At 49.2% G+C, this 25,843-nt stretch overlaps 1 protein-coding gene across 2 annotated transcripts; it reads left to right on the forward strand.

The window, feature by feature from the left end:
* Positions 1 to 1,113: 1,113 nt before the first annotated feature.
* GDNF (glial cell derived neurotrophic factor) lies at positions 1,114 to 25,265 on the forward strand. Of its 2 annotated transcripts, none has more exons than XM_046000565.1 (3): positions 1,114 to 2,058; positions 6,712 to 6,888; positions 24,781 to 25,265. In XM_046000565.1, the coding sequence occupies exons 2-3, from the start codon at positions 6,738 to 6,740 to the stop codon at positions 25,263 to 25,265; spliced, it is 636 nt and encodes a 211-aa protein (XP_045856521.1). In that variant the 5' UTR covers positions 1,114 to 2,058; positions 6,712 to 6,737. The 2 variants fall into 2 exon arrangements, with proteins under 2 accessions (XP_045856521.1, XP_045856522.1); XM_046000566.1 differs by having other exon boundaries at positions 6,712 to 6,810.
* Positions 25,266 to 25,843: the final 578 nt, after the last annotated feature.

Below are 25,843 nucleotides of genomic sequence, written 5' to 3' on the forward strand. Positions count from 1 at the left end.
ACGGTAGCATTATTAAGAACAATTTTCTTCCCACACTAGCTTTACTGACAAACCTCCAAAGGTAGCTGATCTTTGGCTTTCAGAAAGTTTAATAATACATGATCTTCTCCCCACATTGCCACACACATTTCCCCTGTCTATTGTCTGTATCAGCTACTTGAAGAACACACACTCCCCAACAACCAGATGACTCACACAATTAGAGGTACATGGACGTAAACTGAGCCTGTTTATGCTTTCCCCGGCCCCAGTTCATAAAATAAAAGAGGTCCCCCTGAATTCAGGTCCCAATGGTTTCTGAAAGGCAGGCTTCAGCTGAGCGAAAACTTACTTTATTTAGTACATTGTTTTAAAGGCAGAGTTAATTTTGTGCTGTGTGAAAGAGATGTATTTATGGGGAGAGTCAGGCGCAGGGGGTGTGTAAGGACTTGCCCTCCTCATGTCCTCTACAAAAAGAAGGCTCTGGCTGCTTCTGGTGGTAAGCTAACCAACAAAAGGAATGCTTCAAAGGTCTCACAGAGATCAGGAAAGGGAGCTGGGTCCCAGCTCCCTGGAAACTCAGCACCCAATGGAGTGCTTGCTTAAGTTTCCCATCCGCATTTTGCAAAATCAGGATAAAAGAAGGTTTAGCCCAACCTCCTTTGACCTGTTCCTGATAAAATGATCTTACCCCTCTGGAATTGGGATTTTGAATGTATGTGCCTACCCCACGTCTGATATTATATTACAACAGCATGAAAATGGAGCCTAGGACTGAGGAGCCGGCCAGCCTCAGAAGCCTTCTTCATTGCCTGCCATGTAATACATGATATGCAAAGCCTCTGACTTCAGCCAGCAGGTATTTGGAGACCGTGTTGGCCCTTGCATGGGGACTAAACTAATGTGTGTTTAGGTCAGAAAGCGAATCAGAAAAGCCACTGGAGGGCACGTCACAGAGTGAGAGTCCTATAAATTCATCCCCACTCTCAGCGTCCCCTGGCAAACACTCTGCCTCCTTGGCTGGGCCGCTGCACATCTCTCCTTCATAGTGTGAGGAGGACTCCAGCAAGCTGCTCCTCTCCTCCCCCACTGCCTTCTGCCCTGCAGAAACGCGAGAGGGCTAGACACTCGGGAAGGAAGGAAAGCCTTTGACAGGCGCGAGGAAAGCCCAGGGTAAACCTCCACCCGACGGAGCGCCCTCCCTCACAGCGCGGGGCGCTGGGGCAAAGCCTGGTGCCGGCATCGCGGTCAAGTTCAGATTGCCCCCTTCGGTTGGTCTGCTCGGAGCTCCACACATTCCTTCGGATCTACCCCGCGAGGAGGAGACGCGAACCCGGCAGCGTCTCCACGCGCTGAGCGCTCTCCCTGCACCCCGGGGAGGAGCGCCTCGCGTCACCCACTCGCACCCCGAGCCCCCTCCTCGGGAGCGCGGGCGCCTCCTCACTGCTCTCCTTTTCCTCCTTCACAACCGCTTCCCGACCCCTCCCCTCTCGGGGCCCCCGCGCTTCCCCTCCCCCACCCCGGCCCCCCGGCCCGGGCTCTCAAGGACCAGCCTGCGCTCCTGGCGCCCTCATGTCTTCACGGGACTCCCCGCGCCGGTTGACGTGGTGTCTCGATCGGATTTCCAGGCCAGACCTCAGCTCCGGCGGCAGCATCAGCCCAGCCCATCTCGTGCTCCCAAGCGCTGCGCCCCGAGAAGGCGCAGAGCGCGGCCGCCGCAGCTGAGCCGCCCGCCGCGCCCCGGGCCCGCGCAGCCCCGGCCAAGAGCGCGGCGCGCGCAGCCGTGTCACCCCCCCCCCCCCCCCGCAAGGCAGCGGCGGCTGCTCGGACCTCGGTTTCTGGGGGTGCAGGGCTTCGGCGGGGGAGCTGTCGGCATCCCTCGCTCTTCTCGAGGCGGCGGCGGGAGTCTTGGCTACCGCCTCCTGCGCACCCTCGCTGCCCCAGGATTGCGAATTCGTGCCGCTAACCAGTTGGGCGGGGCTTTGCGCTCCTGCCCTCTGCCCGGATGGGGCTCCTGGCTGGGACTCGGGGCTCCTGGAGTTAATGTCCAACTGGGGGTCTGCGGAGACCGGATCCGAGGTAAGTGGGAGAGCGGGCCGGGGTGGAACAGGGGGGTGGCGCCTGAGTCGCCGGCGGCCGGGGCGGCCTGCAGGGCGCGGGAGACAGAGGGGGTGCGCCTGGCCCCCAGAACAAGCGGTGAGATCGGAAAGAGAAAAGACTAGATCGAACCGAGGCGCCGGGAGGGTAGAGGAGAAAGAGAAGTTGGACGCGAGAGGGGCTGGCCTTGCAGAGACGCCGGTTGCCTTCTCCACGTGGGCAAAGATATCTGGTGCCCAGATGCCTGTGGACCCCGTAATGTCCGAGAGGTTCAGTTTCCCTCCCCGGCTCCTCGGGGCGCTCTTCTGTCAAGTCCTGGGACGGGCAGGTTTGGGGTCATCTTTGAACCCACCGCGACCAGAAAGTGCATTCTCTGGACTTGCAACTGCAGAGATCTCATCGCGGGCGCGTAACTTATTATTGAGCTTGTTGGGGTATGTTCCGAGGAAAGGCGCACACCCTGGGAGGGACTTCTGAAAGGTGCTGAGAGCCTAAAAACTGTGGGCTCACGTCCTCAGGGCGCCGTCTTGCAAAGCCACGTTCCTCGCCCTTTTCGGAACCCGGTCGCTTGCACTTTCCTAATGCCCGCAACCTCAGAAAACCATGCCCGTCGAGGTTAAGAGAGGGACCGCCTGGACAGTCCAGGACTTGGGTCTCCGCCTCGAGCAGGTTCTTAAAACTCCTCAAAGTCTCCACTAGACCATCGAAGTGATCACTTTAATGACCTCTTTTGTCCTGTAACTCTGTGCCACCTCCCCATTAACACCCTCCGCCACTACCTTGCACCACCTCTGGGCTGACTGCGCCGAGGTTTGGTTTACCAGCCCCACCCGGTGAAAACGAACCCTCACTGGGAAGGGGAATGGACTTTCACCGGAACCCCCAACCTCCTGGCACCTCCCTAGTTTTGGCTGTAGCAAACCCGCCCGCAGAGCCGACGTGCGCGCCCCGGGGCGGGGGGGGGGGGCTGCCCAACCCCGTGCTCCCAACATTTTTGCTCATTGGCGGGGACAAACACAACTCTTCCGGCCCCTGACGCCGGTGTGCTAGAGCGTGCTCGGCTCTTCCACAGTATTTTGAAAATACGCTTAAGTATTCCGAGGAAGAATGCAGCTTCCAACTCCACGCACGCGCCTCTTCCTGCAAAGCCCTCGAAGTGGAAGCTGCTGGGCTTCTGCCTTGCCGGGACCAACTGTCACTCTCACTGTTCAGCCACACATTCGCTTTGGGGGTTAGGGGGACAGTATCGCTTTTTCAACAAGTGTCAGGTGCTCAGGGGTCCCGCAGCGTCCCCAGTCCAGTCTCGCAAGGGGTTCGGGTGCCGCCGGACCTAGAACCTGGTCTTTGGACCCTTACCGGAGAGACCTCTCCCCAGAGCTGCATGCAGAAAATGTCCTTCACTTTTTATTTACCCTGGTCTTCGGCCCAGCAGTTACGGGGAAATAAGTCCTCCGTCAGGCTAGGACACGAGGAACACTGAAGAAAACCAATACTTCAGCAACTTCTGTCCCTATCCCAAAAGAAAACCCCTGAGTTACAGCACGCCCCCCACCACCCCGCCTCCCCTTTCTCTCCGCCAGACCTGGATCTTGAAGGCAAAGCCCAAACAAACCTCCCATCCTGCCAGACAGAGGAAGGTGCGGGGGCACTGGCGGCGGGGGCGCTCACCCTGGGGGAAGCTGTCATGGTGACGCGGGAATTGGGGGAGGGGGAAAGTCTAAAAGCAGGTTACCGAGAAACCAGATCAGGTGAGGTGGGAAGGGAAAAACGGGAGAGAGGATGGAGGGTAGGAACCTGAAAAGCAGGCAAGCTGGTGAGCACATCCGGAAGTTCCTGGGGGTAATGTGGATTTGGGAAGGATTGTAGGGGGACCGGGGGTGTTTGTTCACGGATTTCATACTTAAAATGACGCAGCCTCTCGTTCGCGTGGGCGCCACGGGACTCGGAAGGTTTCTGGTGCCCCCTGGTGCTGGGAACCCAGAAGCGCCCCACCGTGAGCGGCGGCTTCTGCGGGCACTGGGGCCCTCTGGGGCGCCCTTTCCCCCGCGGGCCTGGGGGCCGCCGGGTACGGGCGCCCGCGAAGCAACCCTTTTGCCCTGCGGGAAGCACTGGTCCCGGGCGCAGTGGGGGAGTAGGCTGTGGGGTACAAGAATGGGTGCGGGGGCACCTGGCGGGGCCGACTTCGGGAGGAGAGCGTGGTTACTGCACGTGGCAGCGCGTTAAGCAATTCGCGCGCGTAGCAAAGGCGGCCGGTTGCAGCAGAAACACGTCCTGCAGCTGTGCTTTGAGAAAGCGATAAAAAGACAAACCGGGAAGCGGCGGGGGGTTGGGGGGGGGCGCCCAGATGGGCCCTGGGAAAAGCTTCTCAGTAGACAGACCACTGTGTGTGCTCAGCTCCCAAACCCCCTTCTTCCTCCGCCCAGCAATACCGGGAACTGAAGAGCCGCTCCGAGTGGGGCCGGGCCCGGCGGTGCTCGCAGGGAGGAATGCGCCCTCCCTGCCGCGGGGGAGGTGGGGGAGCGCTTTCCGGGCCTGCGCTGCACCCGGCCGCGGGCGGGAACGGGAGCCGGGAGCCTCCTCTGGCGAAGCGGAGACTTTTCCACTGTTTCCTCTTTTGCCAGCTTCTCCACAATTCTAATTGAGGATCCCCACGTCCAATTTAAAAAGCTCTCCGTCGGCCAAGCAGGAAAAAAAGGAAAAACCCTCTTAATGCGGAAGGGAAATCTGGTGCCTCCGTCGCTTTCTGCTGGCGGGCACCGCGATTTGGAATGGCGCATTAACCCCGGGGCTCCCTGCCTCTCAGGGCCGCCAGCCATTTCGCACGCATCCTGGAACTGGCACCGAGGCGAAGGGGTGGGAGGCCTGGCGTCCCCTCCAGTTCTCTCCTGTGCGCTCCTTTTGCACGGCCTGGGTGCAGTGTTCCCTAGGCCCAGGCGCCAGAATCTAGAGCCTCTGCTTTTTCCCGGGTTTGTAAACCAGCCCGCGCGGCAAAAAGGGCCGGGTGCTAGCTGCAGGTTTCCGGGAGTTCCCAGTTCCTGCAAACACCCCGAGGCCCACAGCTGCGTAGCTAACAGACGCCCGAGGGATGGAAAATGCATTCGTCTCCGCAGCGGTGGGAGGTGGCGGCCGAATTAAACCCTTCCCCGGGTGGCCTGCAAGGGAATCTGGGCGGGAGTTCTGGGTGGAGATGGGGGTAGGGTTGGGGGACGGGAGGTGGTGAGCCCGGAAGCTCCCCGAAAAATGCCGAGCCCAAGTTTTTGCGTTTACCTGCACACTGTCTTACTCTCTCCCATGGAGAAAGTTCAAGGAGATTTTCCTTAGAATCGTCTATGAAGGAGGAGGCATAATTAACTACTTGAATCCCGTAGGTTCCACTTAATTTGCTTGAAAACTGGAACACGGACATTGGGAAGACAAGAGAAAACACCACACCCCGAAGTGCCTGGGTCTCCTCCACCCCCTGATTGGGTGGGGCTTGGCCCTGAGATGACTGTGCCTTTTTCGCCCCCGCCCACGGCTGCGCTGGTGTAGGCCGCCTTTCTGCGGGTTTTGAGGGCTGAGGAGATGAACGGAACCCCCTCGATGAGAGAACTGAGCCCCAACTACGCACCCTTTGGTGGTTCTAGGCCTTTCCCTTCCCCTTCCCGCGCTGCGCGGTACCATCCTCCTGGATACCTGGCGTGGGGATCTCAAGACTTCTCTGAGCGGGGAGAAGGGGCTGGAGGGTCAGAATCTCGCAAAACTACAAAAGTGAAATAGAGGAAAGTGTTCCAGTATAGAAGGAAGCATTAAAATTGTCAAGGCAAATGCAAATCCTACCTAACAGCCATGCTAAAGCAGTTATTGGGCGCTTACTGTATGCTCTCCTAGGTCTTTCATACGTTAATGTTTCTAACCTTGAGAGGTGGAGGCAGTATTTTAAACCTAGCTGATGCTTTGGGAAGTAACGTAACGCAGGTGTTCCCACACAGGCCAGAAGTCCCCAAGTCCCTACTACTCCTTCAGCGACAGAATACTTCTATAAATAAGTGGGAGGAATGAAGCGCGCGGGCGGGGTGAGGGGTGCCACAAAGCCTGCCCAGCCAGCTGACCGGAGCATCTGGACCCCGGATAAAGGGTCCTTGATTTTATTCGTAAAATGAAAAGCTGACCGCTTGCTTGGCTCGAAGGTCGGTTCCCGGGACCTCTGAGAGCTGCGGGAAGGTGGGAGGGCCCTGAACCGGGCGGAGGATGCAGGGTGACGGCTGCCCCCTCGTCCCACGGGGAAATGGGGCAGTGGGGACACCAGAACGGGTTTCGTCGTTGTTGGCCAGGTATCGTGGTGCCGTCGTGTTGGTACCTGCCGGGGCACTGGCCCCGCAGGAAACTCTGACCCCTGGGATCCGCTGGCAGGAGTGGAGGGGGGTAGTAGGTTGGAGGCGGAGACCTAGCCGCGCCTGGGACGCCCCCGGGACCGCGGAGTGAGCTGGGGACTTGGAAGGAGGGCGCGGGATGCCCAGGGAAGCGCTGGGCTGCTGCCGTCCCGGAGGAGGGCGGTGACGAGTTTGGAGCGGGGCCCTGGGACTTGCGGGGATGCCGCGCCCTGGGCGTCCGGGCCTAACGCGCCTCCGCCGGTCCTCTCCCCCGCCCGTGCAGGTGCCGCTGCCGGACGGGACTCTAAGATGAAGTTATGGGATGTCGTGGCTGTCTGCCTGGTGCTGCTCCACACCGCGTCCGCCTTCCCGTTGCCCGCCGGTAAGAGGCCTCCCGAGGCGCCCGCCGAAGACCGCTCCCTCGGCCGCCGCCGCGCGCCCTTCGCGCTGAGCCGTGACTGTAAGAACCGTTCCCTCCCCGCGTGGGGGGGCCGCCGACGGACCCCCACGCACCCCCGTCCGCTGCCCGCACACACCCTAAGCCAGCCGGGACGGCGGGACGGCCTCCCACGCCCGCGCGGTAGCCCCCCTCCCAGGGTGTGCCTGTTGCCTGCTGCCCAAAAGCCCTGACGCCCCGTCCGTATGGGACACGTGCTGGTTTGCCTAGCCCAGAGGGTATCACATTTTTTTGCTACCCGTTTAGCATTCGGATGAACATTTCCCCCCAGTCACTACCAGCACCGCAGGAAAAGACACAGTTGTCCCCTTTTCTCCGCTTCCCTAACATACACGCGCACTCCCGTTTTGTTTTGTTTTTTCCTTTCTTATCCGTTTGGGTGTGCCTGGCTGTGCTGAATTCTGGAAACAGTTGTATTTCCATCTTGAACTGCCCTTGCAAGGGAAGAGGCTGAGGTTTTCCAAAACCAAGCCCGAGTCAGAGAAAACACAGAAGGGTCTCGATTTCCAGAACAAGCATCTGGGCAGTGTCAAATCTGTTCAGAAAAGTTCCGGTTCTAGAAAGACTTAAGGGTAAGTAGTGCTAGCTAGGACTAGGGGGAAAAGCTGTAGCTGGCTCCACACTTGACAATACTAAGTTTTAAGAAAAGAACATACAAATAAATAAATAAAAATCTGTGATTTACCTCTCGAAAATGTTTTAGATAGACCTCCATGAGGGCATGTTCAACTATGATTTGCTATAATTTGCCATAGGCTCTTCAGTTTATCTGTTGCATTAAACAGGGTATGTGCGTACATTGTAAGTTAAAGGTTATTGGGGAAGTATGTAGCTAATAGAGGTAGCACTCGAAAATTTAACACAACCCCCAAAAAGCAATAGTGAGCCATAGCCCAGATGTCACCCTACCACTATGGCCTTCCATTATCCCACTAGCTGTTTTCCACTTAAAACAAACTGAAGTCATATGCACAGGAGAAGCAACCCTGTAAGTCAGCTGTGAGTCCCCCAAACCTAGTGGCCTCCAGCTGAAAATGCAGTTCAGGAAATGGGATGTTTATTTTATGCTTAATTACAACAATAAAAGCCTCTTCTTCCAAAAGTCCCAAGAAAGAGGAAATAGTGCATTCTCTAAACTAAATTAAGACTTCAAGAGTGACTTAAGGTTAGCAAAAGAACATGGTTGATGTCTTGAAATTAAAGTAACTGTTTTAAGAGTTTCTGTCGATTAGTTATATAGATTTATTTTTAAAGGGTTTGGTTTTAGCCATGAATATCCACCTTAGCGTACATAAAAGTTTCTCTGATACAAACCTAAATTTAAAATGCCCCTTAGTATCATTGTCTTCAGAATAGTACCCATGAGAGCTGAGTAAGTGGCTTTTCATTCACTCTAACAGCCTAGGCCAGAGGAACAGGAACGCAGTGTTAGACAGTACTTCTCTAATCAGAAAGCTCAGGAGAAATATGACTGTGCCTGATTATGAAGCTGATTAATTCATGGAAATCTAACTAGCATTTTAGTGTCCTGTCTACCTAGGCTTATTTAATACTGGCTCTTGATTCTGGCTCCACTTTCTCTCTTTTTTTTTAAAGATTTTATTTATGAGAGAGAAAGAGAATGAGCAAGGGAGAGGGAGAGGAAGAGGGAGAAACAGACTCCCCACTCAGCGAGGAGCCCGACCTGGGGCTCAATCCCAGGATCATGACCTGAGCCTGAGGCAGATGCTTAACCCGCTGAGCCACCCAGGTGCCCCTGGTTCTGGCTCTACTTTTTTTTTTTTTTAGATTTTATTTATTTATTTGACAGAAAGAGAGAGATCACAAGTAGGCAGAGAGGCAGGCAGAGAGAGAAGGGGAAGCAGGCTCCCTGCTGAGCAGAGAGCCTGATGTGGAGCTTGATCCCAGGACCCTGGGATCATGACCGGAGCTGAAGGCAGAGGCTTTAACCCACTGAGCCACCCAGGTGCCCCATCTGGCTCTACTTTTAACTAATTCTGACTTTGGCCAACTTACATATGTACTTTACAACTCGGTGAACAGTTTACAACCTTGCAGTAAGGGGAGGCCTTTCTACTCCAAAACACCAGTGGCTATAAGACTTTGTCCCCTGGCCTTCATGGTCCTGCCCTCACTGTCCTCTGGGAAAAGACTCAGAAGGAGAGAGCCCATGCTCGCTGGAATCACCCAGGGATCCTTAATGGAACACTGATGCTGGGCCTCACTCTGAGAGCTTCCGATTTAATTGGTTTCTGGTGTGGCTTGGGCGTTGGGAGATTTAGATGTTCCCAGGTAACTCTAATGTGTAGTCAGGGTTGAAATATTATGTTTGATAATACCCTAAGAAAATCTGTGCCCCATGTAAGATACAACCAGTGACAAAGCAAGCAAGATAGCATTAATCCTACTGATGAGGGCAGGGTGGCGGTGTGCAAAGGACAGGTGGGAGAAGGGAGATTGCTTCCCTTTTCCAGAACTGATGCTAAGTCATCAATGGCCAAGATTCCTACTACTCTATTTACATTTGAACCAGCAGAACACACCCAATTCCGTTTTATCTGCTGGAAGACCCAATAGATCCTAGAGGACACTTGAAACAGAAATGTTCCCAAAGAGAAACTGAGCTGCGTTCTAAGCCAAGTTGACTTCTTTCCAGGTATGTTCAGTTCGGTAGCAAGCTGTTAGTGCAGGGAAGGCAAAGGAATGACAGTGTGCAGACTTCGAAGGCTCAACCAGGGCCAGCAGGCTCCTGTCATGATGCTGACATTTATATCTTGCACACCGTACACCGTGCGACTGGTTAACGCTTATGAACAAACACATTAAATCACGAGTTGCGTTGAGAAAATAGTTCCTCCACTTTTCAAATGCCTGTGACTTAGTGATTGAGCAAAGGTGCTTTTGTGCCACCTTAAGCACTCTGTGCTGTTTGAAGGGGGCTAGCCTGCACACCCCTGAGGTTCCAGGTGTCCTGCTGCTTCCAGTGTAAATCAAACAGTCAGAATTCTGTTCCTAGCATTTTCACAGGGTGAACTACCCACATAGAATGCATAACTGGCTCGCTTGCTTGCCTACAGGTTCACTATAAAGTAAATGTGGCTGCTTCCTGTGGCAACCGTGAACTTGTCTAAACTCAAGGACTTGTGGTTTTCCCTTTGGGGCATCCAAGGACATCTTTTTCCCTTTAGTGATTTTTTTTCTTGTATTTTGCTTTTTGCCAGCATCTTCTCCAAAGGGTGATTAGAGCAGGCTGGGAGGAACCTAGAAGGTGAAATTTGCAGATCTCATAGCATTGCAGAGCTGACCCAGTTAAACCCTTCCCCTCCTCATGGTAAAGCAGCTTGCCCAGAGTGCAAGAGCTCCACGATCGTGGGAGGCAGGTCGGCTGAACTGGGACCAGAGTTTCTCCCAATCACGGAGACACAGAGCAGAGCATTCGATTTTGCTGCTTGGGAGAAAACTCCTCGGTGGGAGGAAGGTCTTCAACTAGCGACTAAAACCCTATTGCACAAGGTTGTCTGAATTTTTTAAAGGTTAGTTCATCTTAGTTGTGTGTCAGATCTTGGCCGTGAATGACAGCTCTAAATGCGTTTCACAGGCAAAAGCATGAAGTGCATGTGGTTTTAAGATTTGCAATCTGAAAGCATGTATTCATTCAACAAATAGTTCATGTGTGCCTTTGTGGGCCAGGCACTGTCCTAGGTGCTAGGAGATCCTTGGTACACCTAACAGGCAAAAGTCTCTGCCTGCACGGAACATACTTTCTAGTGGAAGTATGTCCAGCAGTGGTACAATCCAGTAGCACCGTGAACCAGAACTAAACGTGAACAGCCTTGGACCAGGAAGGCAGACTTCTTGTGTGACCAGAGGCCAACTAGAAGAAAGATTGGGCTTTGTTAAATTATAATTACAGGTAATACACAACTTATTGTAATACGATGAGACTATTTTCCCCCAGTTGGGTAGCACATCATGAAATTTCCTGTGGAAACAATTTTATAAATCAAGCTATCCAGTTCCCAGGCCAGCCCACAAAAATCTAGGTGTAAACCATAATATAACTGAAATACAGTTCATAGTATTATTAATCTAGAGCCTCTTCCCGGAGTGCCAGTTCCCATAAGTTGCAGAAAGAGGGCACAGAGCAAGAAATCAGGGAGTCCCAACAAGCAAGAGTTCCAGTTCCCAGCATTGGATCAGACTAGGGTTTGGGTCCCAGCCTTGGCACACAACCAGCTCTTGCTTAATATTTCAAACCTCAGTTTCCTCACCTGGAAAATAGGGATGCTATTACAGCTTTCTCCTGGGGTTGCTCTGAGGGTTAAATGAGAAAATTCTTTGTAAAGTAAGTAAGTGCCTGATAAGTAAGCACTGCTGTTAGTAGAGGCCATCTTCCTTCTTCCAACAGCCCGATGAAAGCCTTTTCCCCACCTTTTCCTTCAGCCTCTGCCAAGACTTTGCTCTAAATGCTGGGATTTCAAGCAGCAAAATATAGTATGGACAGTGAAAGAAATGCAAGCCTTACAAGGAGGCAAATTGGGGCCCCAAATTCTGTCATTTGGTAAACACTTGGTCAGGCCAACCTTGCCTGGGATTCTGCTCCCTGGGTCAGGCCCCCTGGCTCTTCCCAGGTTTCATTGCTCCTTCCCTTCCCCATTTTCTTTCTTTCTTTTTTTTTTTTTAAGATTCCATCCATTTATTTGACAGACAGAGATCACAAGTAGGCAGAGAAAGAGGAAGGGAAACAGGCTCCCCGCTGAGCAGAGAACGTGATGCGGGGCTTGATCCCAGGACCCTGAGATCATGACCTGAGCTGAAGGCAGAGGCTTTAACCCACTGAGCCACCCAGGCTCCCCCCCTTCCCCATTTTCTTGAGCCCATGGAGTTCCTGTGGAATTTTCCCCACCAGCTTCCCACGGACATGTTGGGGAGACCCTCTTCCCCCACTGGGGAGAAGGGAGCCAAGGCAGGCAGACCCATATGTGTAAGTGATAGGGGAGTGTGGATTGTAGGCCACCTGTATTGAGTATTTCTGCTTTAAGTGATCCCTGCTGGATATTTAATTTAAGATGCTTAATTTTAAGATGTTTTGGAAACACAGCAAAACCCTTCTGGTGAACTTTACTAAATGTTCAGTCTGTTGTTATCCAGCAAAGGAAGCTTCTAGAAACTAGTTCAATGTTAAGCTTTCCAATCTAATGTTATGGGATATAGAACTTGGAATGAATAAGCAGCATTTACCTATTGCTTCTTCTTGCTTTACTATGTGAATGAGCAGTGCTATGATAAAGTAAATACCTAAGCTGGAAGGGGACTCAGCCCTTTGGGACGAGGCTTTTGAAATCAAGAAATTTCATGTCTGACCCTTTCAGGAGAAATGGATTCCTCACTTGAGATCTGAGACCAACAACTCACTCTGGCCCCAGTCTGGAGACCGATATTACACTCTTGCTGTTTACAGAAAGCTATTTCAGGCTTAATTTGGATTGGCCGGTCTTAGGACCTTCGGCTGATCCGAGAGCCTAAGAATTATGCTGAAAAGATTCTACTTTCTGTGATATAAAAATAAAGGCAATCCGCCCCCACCAACATCCCTTTCATCTTTGTTCGTTTAGCACTTAATGGTCCATTGCACCTTCATTCAATTAAAACACTTATTCTTTAATTAATCACTTGAGCTCAATCAAGAAGCAAGTATTAAGTATCTTTCATGTGCTGGGTGCTGTGTGGCATCAAAAAGACAAAATGGTGAACTTAAACAGCTTATGGTCTGTTGTAAACTACGGAGAAGCAGATGGGTGGGTGGGCGGATTGTCAGACAGACAGATATGTCTACCAAGGGGCTTATATTAGCTGAGGTCATGGTAAGAATTCTTAGCAATGAGGTCACTGGGATTTGGAGATCACAGCAGGAAAGGATTCAGGGAAGAGGGAAGATTTGAGCTGGTACTTGAAAGATGGGTATTAGGAAGGGAAAGGAAAGGGGGAAAGACACATTCCAGACTAGGGAGAAGCATGGGCAAATTTATGACCATGATATGGGGAAGGACAGGTGGTAACTCCAAGGAGGAGGCCAGACCTCCTGTCCAGAGCTGAGGACAGGTGGCGGGAAGTAGTATGAAATTTAGGGGATCTCCGCAGGTGATCCCCAGATGATGAGATGCTATAAATCCGGGACAAGGGAGGGTTTGCTGTGTTTGATGGCAGTGGAGGGTCCACGGGAGCATCTCGAGCCGGCAGGTGGCTGTGGGTGTGGGATCTCGCTGCAAAGCCGTCTCGCCGCAAAAGCTACTCAGGCACACGAGCTGTTTGGACTGGAGTCTATAGCATTAGGCATATCTTTCATTTTGAGGTATTGTGTTCTCATTTTTTTAAAGGGCACAATAAAGGGCATGTTCTAGGCACAGGCACGGTTGAATCAACGTATTAACCCTCAAGGAAGTCAATAACTATAAATAAAAACTGAATATTAAAAGTATTGTCATAGCACCTTTTGGCTATCCAGATGGTTGACTTCGTTTTAAACGAGTAAGTTTTGTAACTTGTCTGAAAATTGAGTACATTTGAGCTCTACTGAACGGGAGGAGATACTTGTATCCCATTTTACAGATGAAGAAATGGGACTTTGAGCATTGCTCAAGGTCATGAATCGAGTAGGTAGTGAAGCCAGAGTTCAGACTTCTGGCCTCAAAGCCAGTATTTTTTGGCTTTACACAGACTGTGCTCCCATATTAGTAGATTAAGAAAACACAAACATTGGCTTACTAAAAATACATTCACTAACCCTGAAACACAGATTTTTCAAGGAAGTCCAAAGAGTCAGCTAATAGAAGTAGGGAATATTAAATTTTTTAAGACCTTAAAAAATTATTTATTTATTTATTTGACAGAGAGAGAGAGAGAGCACAAGCAGGGTGAGCGGCAGGCAAAGGGAAAAGCAGACTCCCCGTTGAGCAAGAAGTCCCAAGAGGGACTTGATCCTGGGACCCTGGGATCATGACCTGAGCCGAAGGCCGAAGCTTAACCCACTGAGGAACTCAGACACCCCTAAGGCCTTTTTTTCATTTCCATTTGGGTGGCAGTGGGCCAAAGCTCCTATGATTAGTGGCTACTTTGAAGTCCAGATCAGCAGCTTTTAAGGAAGAAACGTGAATTTCTGTACATACGCCAATACCACCAATGCCTGTTGCTGTGAGAGGAGGCTTCCTAACATGTGGGGACAAGTGAGTTCTGCTCATATGTTTGGTAGGCTGACAGAATTTGGGAGGCCTTCCAGGAGGTACTTTTTCTCAGATCAGTCCTATTCAGCCCTGGAGAAGAGGACACTGACATGGGAAATTCAGGGCCACTGCATAAGGGCCAGAGCGACCCCCATGGTGGGAGCAGGAGTGAGTTTGCACAGGGAGAGCTGGGGTCACTGTCGGGAATCTACCAATTAGCTCAGGAGAGGCAAACCCACTTTTTGCATGGCTTTAATAAGATCATGGAGGTGGAAAGGCATGGTTTTAAAAGTCTTCAATCTTTCTTGTCTGTAAATCTGCAGAAAGAATGTTGAAAAACTCTTGCACACTTCTCAGAGGATACCTAAAATTTTTGAATCACAAGTTTAATAGTCATACGAGATGTAATTTCCAGCCCATTAGGGAACTGTAGGAGTGCTTCACATATATTTGTAGTGAAATCTTCGAGCTGCAAATTTAGCTTCTTCAATTCATGGGAAACTAGCAAACTAAATAGCCCAGATAAATGCTTTTTGGTCAGAAAAGATAGGACTTCATTTCCAGTTCAAAGACACATGTGAATATACATCCACGACAACCATCACAATTCTGGATCCTAATTACACGATGAAGAGATGGTTGGGTAGGTGGACAGACAGGGGAAGCCCAGAGCCTTGCTGTGGTGTCTGGCCAGAATGAAATATGGAACCACTCACTTCAGCATATCTTGGTTTATTCATATGGGACTTCATAGTACATGGTTCATAGTACAATAAACACCACGTGTCCTTCACCAAGACTGACCTCTTGTTAGCATTTTGCTTCATTTTTGTCCCCTGAACCACTTGAGAATTAGTTGCAAACATAACATCAAATGCTTCTGTACCGTCTAAGAACAAGGGTATTACCTTACATTACAACAGTTCAGTGATCAGTCTCAGGAAGTTTAACAATACTGTTACCCAATACACAATCTATATTTGTATTTCCCCAGCCGTGACAATAATATCCTGTGTGTTTTTTCCTCTTAATCAAGAATCGCAAATTGCATTTGATGATTATGTTTCTTTTTTGGGGGAAAGATTTAATTTATTTATTTGAGAGAGAGAGAGACAGGGATAACGACAGAGATAGTGAGAGAGAACACAAGCAGGGAGGAGAGGGAGAAGCAGGCTCCCCGATGAGCAGGGAACCCGATCTGGGACTCAATCGCAGGACCCCAGGTACCCCATTGATCACCTTTCTTTATTTTCCTTGAGAATAGCTCAAAGCCTTTCCTTCCCATGACATTGAAAGTTCTGCAGATTCAGGCTGTCTTCCTGCTCTTTTGTAGACTTGCCCTTCAATTGGAATTTGTGTGACTTTTTCCATGTTACGAGATTCAGGCAAAAATCCTCAGAATACTGAGTTCCTGATGATGTGTCCTACGTCAGGAGCCACCAATACCGGTTTTTCCCCCAGAGCCACGCATGTCTGCATGGTCCCAGCGTGGCCTCACAGCAAAGTGAGTGAGATGGGCAAGAAGCACCCCTCTCTCACTGAGGTGGAAGGCTGATTTTGTAAATGAAATTATTTTTGAATGCTCTGTGTAGCTGATTCCATGAAGAGTCTTTGAGACGCCAGTAAATTCTTTCACGGGGGTGGGGGAGCAGTGTGTGTTGCATAGCAAGTCCCTCCTCACATTTGACTGTAGGAATCTGGTTCAAATGACAGGGAACACTTTTCTTTTACCCCATGTATGCTCCTCTCATTTTGCCGGTCTTCTGCTTGCCCAAGTTCCTCAGACGGTCAGCGTTCCTCTTAGCCGCCGCTCAGTGGGCCCCTGGGAGGGGCTGAGGGAATGAGAACACAGAGCCCCAGAGCATTGTGGGGCCTCTGGCCTCACGCAGGCCTTTGTGGGAGGGGAGTAGCAAAGGTTCCTTTGCTCCCAGGGTCCTTTCGGAGTTTCCCCTCAGAACCCACCTGCCTCAACACCGCAAGGGATTCTTTTCCCAAGTGGCTATTTGAGTGCTTAATTTTACTGAGTAATTTTCTCACCTTCCCGTAAGGTTTTCATAAATGCAATCTCAGAGCTCATGGGGTGTGCTCGTTAGCACGGGGGTGTTTACTGCCGACCGTGAAGTGCTTTTAGCTCACGCCAGGTGTTCATGGATTAGTTAACAAATGGACACCCTGTGGGCTGTGTTTGTGACTTAAAAGCAAGAGGATGGACGTTTTCCTTCCAGGGGAGCGATGCTGTATTACTGTAAAATTATTAACATAACTATAACGAAAGCATGGACCACATAGGTGGAAATCAGAGCCGGGCAATCAGAATCTGATGGCAAAATGAATACGCTGTCTGTCTCTTCCTCGGTGAGGTTTCGGGGCTATTTGTCTTCCTGGAATGATTTCCATTACCCTCATGGCAGGTTTTCTTAGTTAAGTTGTGGGATAAAAGTTCAAGATGGTATATCTAATACTTGTGTGAGATGTTGGTCAAAGTAGTTGGAGATGGTAAATAAAATGGCATTTGGATGAGAAAAGTGGCTTTTAAGAGTATACTCAAGGCTCCTTTCTATATTCGGAAATGGTTTGCATACTAGTTGGGTCTTTTTCTTCTGCTTTGAGAGGATCCAGAAATGCTTTTTTTAAACAACAAAACACTGGTGTTTTTACAAAGCAAATACTTTTCAAATAAACCCATGTCATGCCTTCCTGTCAACAAACCACCGGTCATGAGGAGAATGCACTGTAGCTCTGGCAATGGTCACAGTGACTTAGTAAACCACCTCAACTGGTGAGTGACTCTTAGGGAACTAGATGCCATAGACCCCTCTTGAAGTTAACCCTGGAGTACCCAAGGACTAGGCCAGTCTATTTAATCTGGGAGAGTACTCTGTCTAAAATAGGAAAACGACGATGATCGTTATGTAATGTGACACGTATCTGCATTCTGGTGCTTAGTGACCCATAGGCTTTTTATTTTTAATTAATTCAAATAAGTGGCAAAATTAACAAATAACTAGTAGCAGATGACAAAACTCTGTAGAATTTTTCGGAGAACTAGAACATGCTCGTGGAATAACACCACACATTTCAGAGGTCGCTGAAGTTCAAATAGAACAAGAGTCAATAGCTTGCAAGGCAGGCTGGACCCGTGATCATTTGGTAGCAGTCACAGTGGGGGATTCTAGCCTTGGAATCATAAGCTGGGTATGACCAAAACATACTTGAAGCAGCAAAAACAGAAATGGATAAAATGGAGATTATTAAGAAAATGGCAAGTTTAGCATTCGACTTCCCGTCGATGGAGATGGAAGGCGGACAGTGGTGGATTATGTCCTCTCTGAGGCCATCAGCCCCATCCCTTCCTTTACAGATGGAGACTCCGGTGTAAGGATGCCTCCCCCTAGAAATCCCTAGAACCCCCTAGAACCTAGGGTGTCTTGAGACTCAGCACCCTTTCTACACTTCTTTTTACCTCTCCTGCATGGGGCAGAGGAAGATGTTGAGTTGAGAGACACTCCGTGGTGATTATTTCAGATGTAACCAATGCACTGAGCCAAGAGGTAAACTGAAAAGGTCGAGAACTGCGAGACTTTAAAATACCTCCCGTGGGCTTTCGGGGGCCCTGGGCAGAACGCCGCTGGGGTGACAGCCAGAGGCGGCCTCTCCCTGACAAAGGTCACCCAAAACAAATGTTTTCAGCAACCACCATCTGCATCTCAGGCCATTAGCACTGGGGAGGGCCCCAGAGAAGGTCCAGTAGAGCTCAGGAGGACTCAGTGACTGGCCCAAGGTCCCCAGACGGTCAGGGACTGACCCCAGACTGGAATTCGAAGCTGTGTTCTCTCTTGCTCCGCCCTGAGAGCCTTGTCGTTTGGTGCCAGAGTGAGTTTGAGGAGCTTCCGGAGATGGGGCCTCTCTGTCGGAATCCGCCGCCACCCTTGGCTGCTGGTTTTCCGGTTTTAACTGGGAAATTGCCAGCTCTGCCTTAGAGTGATATGCAAGACCCAGGGCATGGGAGGTGACCCTGAACAGCATGGCTGTTCCCTTCCCGGAGACGACTTACTGTATTCTGTGGCCCGCAGGAGCCCGAGTTTAGCATCTCCTTCACGTAACTCAGTTCATGCTGAATTTTCCAACAGAATGTCTGTTTCTCACTGGACTTGGTAAATGTGTTCAGGTGAAATCAGCGTATTGTCAACTTGTTCCAGAGTAAATTGCCACATGCCCCTAGACTTAAAAAGCTGCATTGTAGTAAGCTTTTTTTTTTTTTTTGTACTTAGAAACAGGTGTAGCATGGAGCCTTAGCTTAAGTTTGAACTTTAAACCAACAGAGTCCACATTTATGAGTCACGTGGACTTTCTTTTCATCTTCTCTGAGTCTCAGTTTCCCGATCCGTGAAGTCAAAATAATACGCAGTCCCTAGTTAGCCTTGCAGGGATGTTGTGGGGCTTAAAGTTGATGTTGTAGGAAAAGAGGCATCCGTCCCTCCTTTATATCAGTAGTATTTTATGTGCATCAAGGAAGCTGTTATTTTAAAACATAGAATGATGCAATTTTGTAATGTGAGGAATTTTTAAGTTTTTTAATACTTATAATATTTCAGTATTTCAGTATTAGTGAAGAAAAATCATGTTTATATCTTATTGAAAAGTAAAAATAATGTATTCCAAAGAATGACATGGGCTGGGAATTTTCTTGAGAAGCTCTAACAGTCAGGCTGATTCTTTTCATATAAACACACATGTGCGCACGTGTACGCACACATGTATGTACGTATACGTGTGTGTGGATAGATAGAACTTGTGTTCTGCATGTGGGTACTCTACAGAGCAGTCTAGACTGTATCTAGGGTACAGGCAGGTAAAGATATCCGATTAAATACTCCCACCCCCAGGTTTTCCTGTCCCTTCCTGTCTGTGAACAGCCTTTTCAGGGAGGCTCTCCCTGTGAGGACAGGCTGCCCAGTACCTCAGCAGCCTGGGCATAGCCTTCCGTGACCTTACCTCCCCCAGCCCCCCCCCCCCCCCGGGTGTACCCACTGGAACAGGGCACTACTTAGAGTAAAACCCGTGTGGTGTTGGCTTACGCAGTAGCTCACCCGTGGACCTCAGTGTGTTAACCCTTGCCCTTCTGGTACATAGCAGCTGGCTCCCTTACAGTGGAGTATAGACGCTGGTCCTCCCCCAGAGCAAGAAATAGTCGGGACCTTTCTCTGGGGCCCCTGCATCCTTGAGGCTGACTCTGGCCTGGAAGACTGTTCCTCTAAGAGAGGATACTGTGGGTACCAGGATCTAGCCCTACCCCCCCCCCCCACATTTATTTGCTGGAACTCTCAGAACCTCAGGGACCTTCCCTCTGTCCCCAGAGCCCACTCGCACTCTGGGGGAGGAGTCTTCTCCTTGTGCTGCCTACCTTTGGGGCCCATGGGTTGAAGACAAGCTGAAGGCTGGCTTAGACGCCCCCCCCCCCCAACAGCCTGGCTGGGGCAGAGAGACGGACAACCTGATATGAATATAAAAGGACCCCTTTGATTAAACTGTACTGTTCTTAAGAGAAATCTAATATTTAGGAGACCGTTTTGTCCATGGGATGCCTGCTTAACTAAGATAATGTTTTGAATTATGTACTTTTGACTTAGGCTATTACAAGAAGTACTCTGCGTCCTTACATTGTTCCTATAAAAACTCAATTACCTTTACAAAATGGTCAATATCCCAGTCCTTTGTTCCTGAGGTGACTTTACTGTCTTTCCCCATAATCAAAGGAGGCAAGGTCTCTGCTGTGAACGGTTTGTTCCCAGAAATATTCCCCCAGTACAAGGTTTCATTTGTTTAAATAGCACTGTTTATACAAAGGGCACATCAAAGTTAAAATATTTTGAAGAGAATAATGCCAAAATATCTGGTTGCATACTGAAGGGTCACTTTAAATGCATTTGCGTATTTTGATTTTTTCAAAAACTTTAGCTTTTAGACATGTTTTTTCCAAGACATATCCTCCAAACGGGTCTGGGAAATGAGCAAGTGTTTGACCTGTTTTTTAAAAATGATGCTCTTCTTTTGTGGTTTGCAAGTATTTTACTATCAAAGTTACTACTCACGAGGGCTGTTTGTATAGCTGACATTTTGCCAAGCCCTTTATAGGATGCAGAAGAAAGTGATATGCCATTAAGTTTTAATTTAGGGAACTAATCCAAACCCTAATCCCCTACATTCCCCTCAGCTCATGAATTCTTGGAAGATAGAGGCAACTATGGGTTGGCCAGAGCCTGGGGTTCGAAGCCTCTGCAGAATTTCTAAGAACAGGCACAGTGAAGCGAAGAGCTCCTCGTGCCCCCGAAATGCCTCGTGTTGATAAATTAAGGCGCCTCTCCATAAGGGAACTCAGTCAGCATCAAGAGGCCTGGAATTAGGAATCTAGTTGGAAGAGACAGGCCTATTTGCTCTGTGGTTTGGAAAATATAATATGGGTCAGTGGCGATGTCGGCCACCCACCCAACCTGTCTTGGAAAATATAATGTTACCCTTTTCTGGTTTCCAAAATTCATATCCATGTAAAACTTGCAAACTAAATATTTAGTTAGTTAGTTTTGTTTTATTTTTTAAGGAGAAGAAAGGAAAAAGGGAAGAATTAAAAAACAAAAACAAAAACAAAAAAAACCCTCTGGGCTTAATGAGAATCGCCTGGAGCCTAAAACTGGGGCTTCGATAAATATTTCCACATTACCCACCAGGCATGAGAGAGATTTTTCCCACCAAAAGGAAAAGTTCTTACCAGCTGTATCCTTCGGTTTTACATCAGGCATTTATTGACTGCTTCCCAGGTTCCTGGAAGCCTTTCGATTCAGATTAATAATCTGTTTACCACCTCATCCTAAAGCATACGTGGCTGGTGCATTCTCTCTGCTATACTCTTCACCTTGAAAAGCCAACTGGAATTTAAAATAAAGGAACTAAACGTTCTCATAACAAAGTATAAGTATGTTGCAAACATCATTTAGGACTGCTTATACGAAAAATGTATTTGCAATTTGTCTGAATTCAAATTTAGCAGGGTGCTCTGTATTTTACCTGGCAAGCAAAACCAATGGACAGAGCCATGTAGTCAAAATGTCACGAAAAGGTGGGAAAATGATTTTCAGGAACTTTGAAAGGATCAGGCAATAAATAAGAACAAATACTGATTCAAATTGTTATTATAACTCCAGTAATATAAAAGTATGTAATTTATCATTGCATTAATTAATGAGTCCCTAAACCAGTGTAAGTTGAACTTTTATTTATTTATTTTTTAATATTTTTTTAAGATTTTTATTTATTTATTTATTTGACAGCGAGAGAGAGAGATCACAAGTAGGCAGAGAGGCAGGCAGAGAGAGAGAGGGAAGCAGGCTCCCTGCTGAGCAGAGAGCCCAATGTGGGACTCGATCCCAGGACCCCTGAGATCATGACCTGAGCCGAAGGCAGCAGCTTAACCCACTGAGCCACCCAGGTGCCCCGTAAATTGAACTTTTATAACTTGAATGTTTTCCTGTGCATTTATGTTAAGATTTTAGTAATGTTTCCTCCTGATTTCTGATTAATCTTCAGTTCTTAATCGATTTTAACTTTCTATGTCCCCAGGTTCTTAAGTTACTGATCTATTCAAGAATTCTTGAGTAGAGTTGGCGGGGGAGCGGGAATCCCTTCATGTGAGTCCTTTTGTAACACAAAGGATCTTTTGGGGGAACATGAAGACTTTTGTGGTATTTTGATTAATCACCCCTAATACATCAATTTTAGAAGTTCAGATTTCTATACAAGTATGGTTTTTTAAAACTGAGCACATCTAATTTCCTCTTCAGAGCTTATTACTGGAAAAAATCACCAATAGCATAAAGAGCTCATTCCTCAAGCCATTCATTTCTTTATACAGAGTGATTTAAAGGTTTTTGTGTTTTAAGAAGAAAACTTCTTAAGGAAGTTCAGTGAGAAAGTGGTTCCCAGGAAATGATTAATCAGAGCTCCTCCCACACCAGTCCTCCCAGAGAGAGCCCCTTCCAAGCCCTGTGGGGAGTCAGACCTTGAGAGACTTGCCTGCTGCAGGAAGCTGGCCAGGTAGATATTTCACTCTCAGGTGGAAAATGACGATGTCACTCAGGGCATGGCTGCTTCCCATGTGACGTCATGGGCTGTTTACCTGGGAGCTATTTATTTCATGATGGTGTGGTTCTTAACCGAAGTCTAAGCGCCTCCTTGAAAAATTAAGGACTCTTTCTTCTCCCCTTACGAAGTGCCCTATTTCATTCAAAAATTATGGTGGGCTTCCAGGGACAAGATCCTATTTTAAGTGCTTGGGATCCATGGGTGAACAAGCCAAGCAAAGGTCCCTCCCTTCTGGAGTTGACTTTCTATCAGAGAAGACAGACAACAAATAAAAAACTTAAGAAATCAGTTCTATAGTGCACTGAAAGATAGTATTATGGTGGAGGGTGGGGAAGCAAGGCAGGGGGGTCTGGATTCAGGCTTGGGGACACATTGTATTTTAAACAGGGAGGTCAGGGTTGGACTTCGTGGTGGTGACATTTGAGCAAAGACCTGAAGGGTTGTGGGAGTGAGCCACTGGGTGCTATGCAGGAACAGTGTTACATGCAGAGAAGGAACAGACAGCACAACAGCCCTGAGCTCCTGATCTGTGATTCTCAACCCAGGGTGCTTTTGCCCCCAGGGACATTTGGCAATGTCTAGGAAAGGTGGGGGCATATCACTGGCATCTCCTGGCTAGAGGCCGGGAATGATGCTCACCAACCTACAGTGTGGGGAACAGCCTCCCACGGCAAATAAGGATCCTGCCCAAAATGTCAGTGGGGCTAGTATTGAGAAACCCCATGTGTGAGAAGCGGTGAGGAGGCCTGGAAAACTGGAGGAGAGGCGGTAGGGGAAAAGAGAAGTAGAAGAGAAGATCAGAGGTGACAAAGGCTGGAGGAGAAGGAATGGCTAGGCCAGTGAGGGCCTTAGGCCAGTGTGGAATTTGACTGTTACTCCAAGAGAAATGGGGAGCCGTTGGAGGGTCTGGAGCAGAACGGACATGACCCACATTAATAGCTCTGGCTGCTGAGTGGAAAATAGGTTGAAGGAGGGTAAGGCTGGAAAGAGGAAGCTCAAGGCAGCTGCGGTAATCCAGACAGAGACAATGGGCCCAGGCCAGGGTAGGAGCAGCTTCGTGACTTCCAGGCAGTAGGACTTTCCAAAGCCAAATCCCAGATATCGGACAATGAGGCATTCTAGGGGTTCCACACAATCTGTACTCTTTTCATTACTATGTATCCTAGATTATATGTTCTACATAAACTAGATAGATCAGTTTTCATCAATAGACTTATCAATTGATCGATCAAGCAATTGGTATAGTTAAATTGCCTTAGCTGGATTTTGCTTTACACACAGGATTCCTGGTATGTGTTTTAACAATCAGTCCATGACAGGGGCCCCTGGGTGGCTCAGTCCATTGAGTGTCTGCCTTTGGCTCAGGTTGTGATCCCAAGGTCCTGGGATGAAGCCCCACATCGGGCTCGTTACTTAGTAGGGAGCCTGCTTCTCCCTCTCCCTCTGTCTGCTGCACCCCCCACTTGTGCTCTCTCTTTCTCTGCCAAGTAAATAAATAAATAAATCTTTAAAAACAAATCCATGACAAAACAATTTTGTAGGAGTCAGGCACAAAGTAATCCTTCTCTGCTTTACCGTGGTCTCAGCAAAATACGTTCACTCTTGCCAATGACTACTTTGAGGTGTCTTTTTCTGAGCCACAGATAACCGTAAACATGCTAAGTTACCTAAAATGGGGAAGAGGGGACCATAAGAGTTCTAGGCCCTAATAATGAGGGGTTTAAATGACTTTCTTCTTTTAGAAATGCATTAAATTGTTCAAACAGTTCCTCACCTCTTACTTGATCAGCCAAAGCAGATGCTGCAACAGAGCAGAAAACCCCAAAAGACTGGGAATCCTTGCTCTAACCCCAAGTTCTCAAACTTCTGAGAAGAGCTGCCTCCTCATACCATCTGAGAGTCCCTACTCTAGCTCCGATTCTTAGCCAAGAAAAATAGCCTTCAAGGAGCCACCAGCTCCCAGCAACTGCAACACAGACTGGTTAAAAATGGCAGATGTTGGGGCGCCTCGGTGGCTCAGTCCTTAAGCGTCTGCCTTAGGCTCAGTCATGATCCCAGCATCCTGGGATCAAGCCCCGCATCAAGCTCCTTGCTCCACAGGGAGCCTGCTTCTCCCTCTCCCTCTGCCTCCAGCTCAGCCGATTTGTGTTCTATCAAATGGATAAATAACAATCTTTAAAAAAATAGAAGATTAAAAAAAATGACAGATGTTATTCAAACGGAAGATGTGCTTCTGAGTACTTGTTTTCTGCAAGGAAGTGTGTCTGTCCCCACATGCTACTCTCCTCATTCATTCATTCATCCATTCATTTATTTTAGTCTCCTCCTTTAACTGGACACTTTCCCTTCTAAGGGTGCATTTTCACCTCTGCTCCCGGCAGGGATCAGGGGGGAGGCTGCACTGGTCATTTAGCCTGACCAGCTACTGGTTGCACTGGGGGTCCCTGCTAGGCTAACTTTGCAGGCACTTTCCCGGAGAAGCCCGCTTGCAACCAGCCTTGTTGTCTCATGTGACCTTTTCTGTTTTCTCGCTGAACAGCAAACATGCTAGAGGATTATTCTGATCAGTTTGACGACGTCATGGATTTTATTCAGGCCACCATCCGAAGGCTGAAGAGGTCACCTGAGAAGCAAATGGCCGTGCCACCCCGGAGAGAGCGGAATCGCCAGGCGGCGGCCAGTACCCCAGAAGGTTCCAGGGGGAAAGGGCGGCGAGGCCAGCGCGGCAGAAACCGGGGCTGTGTCTTGACTGCGATACATTTAAACGTCACTGACCTGGGTTTGGGCTACGAAACCAAGGAGGAACTGATTTTTCGGTACTGCAGCGGCTCCTGCGACGCAGCCGAGACAATGTACGACAAAATATTAAAGAACTTATCCAAAAGTAGGAGGCTGGTGAGTGACAAAGTCGGGCAGGCTTGCTGCAGACCCATCGCCTACGATGACGACCTGTCGTTTCTAGATGACAACCTGGTTTACCATATTCTAAGAAAGCATTCCGCTAAAAGGTGTGGGTGTGTCTGACTCCGGCTCCAGAGACTGCTGTGTATTGCATTCCTGCTACAGTGCAAAGAAAGGGACCAAGGTTCCCAGGAAATGTTAGCCCCGAATGGAAGATGAGGACCAAGGAGGCGGAGGAGGAGGACGGAGGAGGAGGAGGAAGAGGAAGGCAGCCTTGGGGGAGCCTGGTAGAGGGAGATTCAGCTACAGAGAACTGGACGGGAGAGGAAACAGCCATCTGGACTCTCCCGGCTGGCAGCCGATGTCGCCGGCAGCCAATGTCACCAGCAGCTCAGGGCTGGGGTCCCCGGTTGGATGTTTCCCGTCATCGGACACAGCCCGCCACAGCCAGCCCCGGGCGCAGTTGCGGATGCACTTGAAACCAGACCAGTGTATCTCCTGTGGTTTATTTTCACACATCTGGAGACACCTGGGAAACGGTCATCCTGGTGTCGTTCCTTGTCACGACGTTTTACTGCTGAAAGCAAGAAAGGCTTATTTTTCTGTCACTCAGGGGAAACATACCCTGGAGAGGAGGAAGAAAAAACAAAACAACACAACACAAAAAGCAAAGACACAAGAGATCGTTACCTTTGAATTTG

Source organism: Meles meles, chromosome 3 (genome assembly GCF_922984935.1).
Source record: "Meles meles chromosome 3, mMelMel3.1 paternal haplotype, whole genome shotgun sequence".
NCBI classification, from domain to species: domain Eukaryota; kingdom Metazoa; phylum Chordata; class Mammalia; order Carnivora; family Mustelidae; genus Meles; species Meles meles.

Coding starts and splice junctions, on each gene's coding strand:
- GDNF (XM_046000565.1), top strand. CDS start 6,738: ATGAAGTTATGGGATGTCGTGGCTGTCTGCCTGGTGCTGCTCCACACC. Junction 6,889..24,780: donor CTTCGCGCTGAGCCGTGACT/GTAAGAACCGTT, acceptor CTCGCTGAACAG/CAAACATGCTAGAGGATTAT.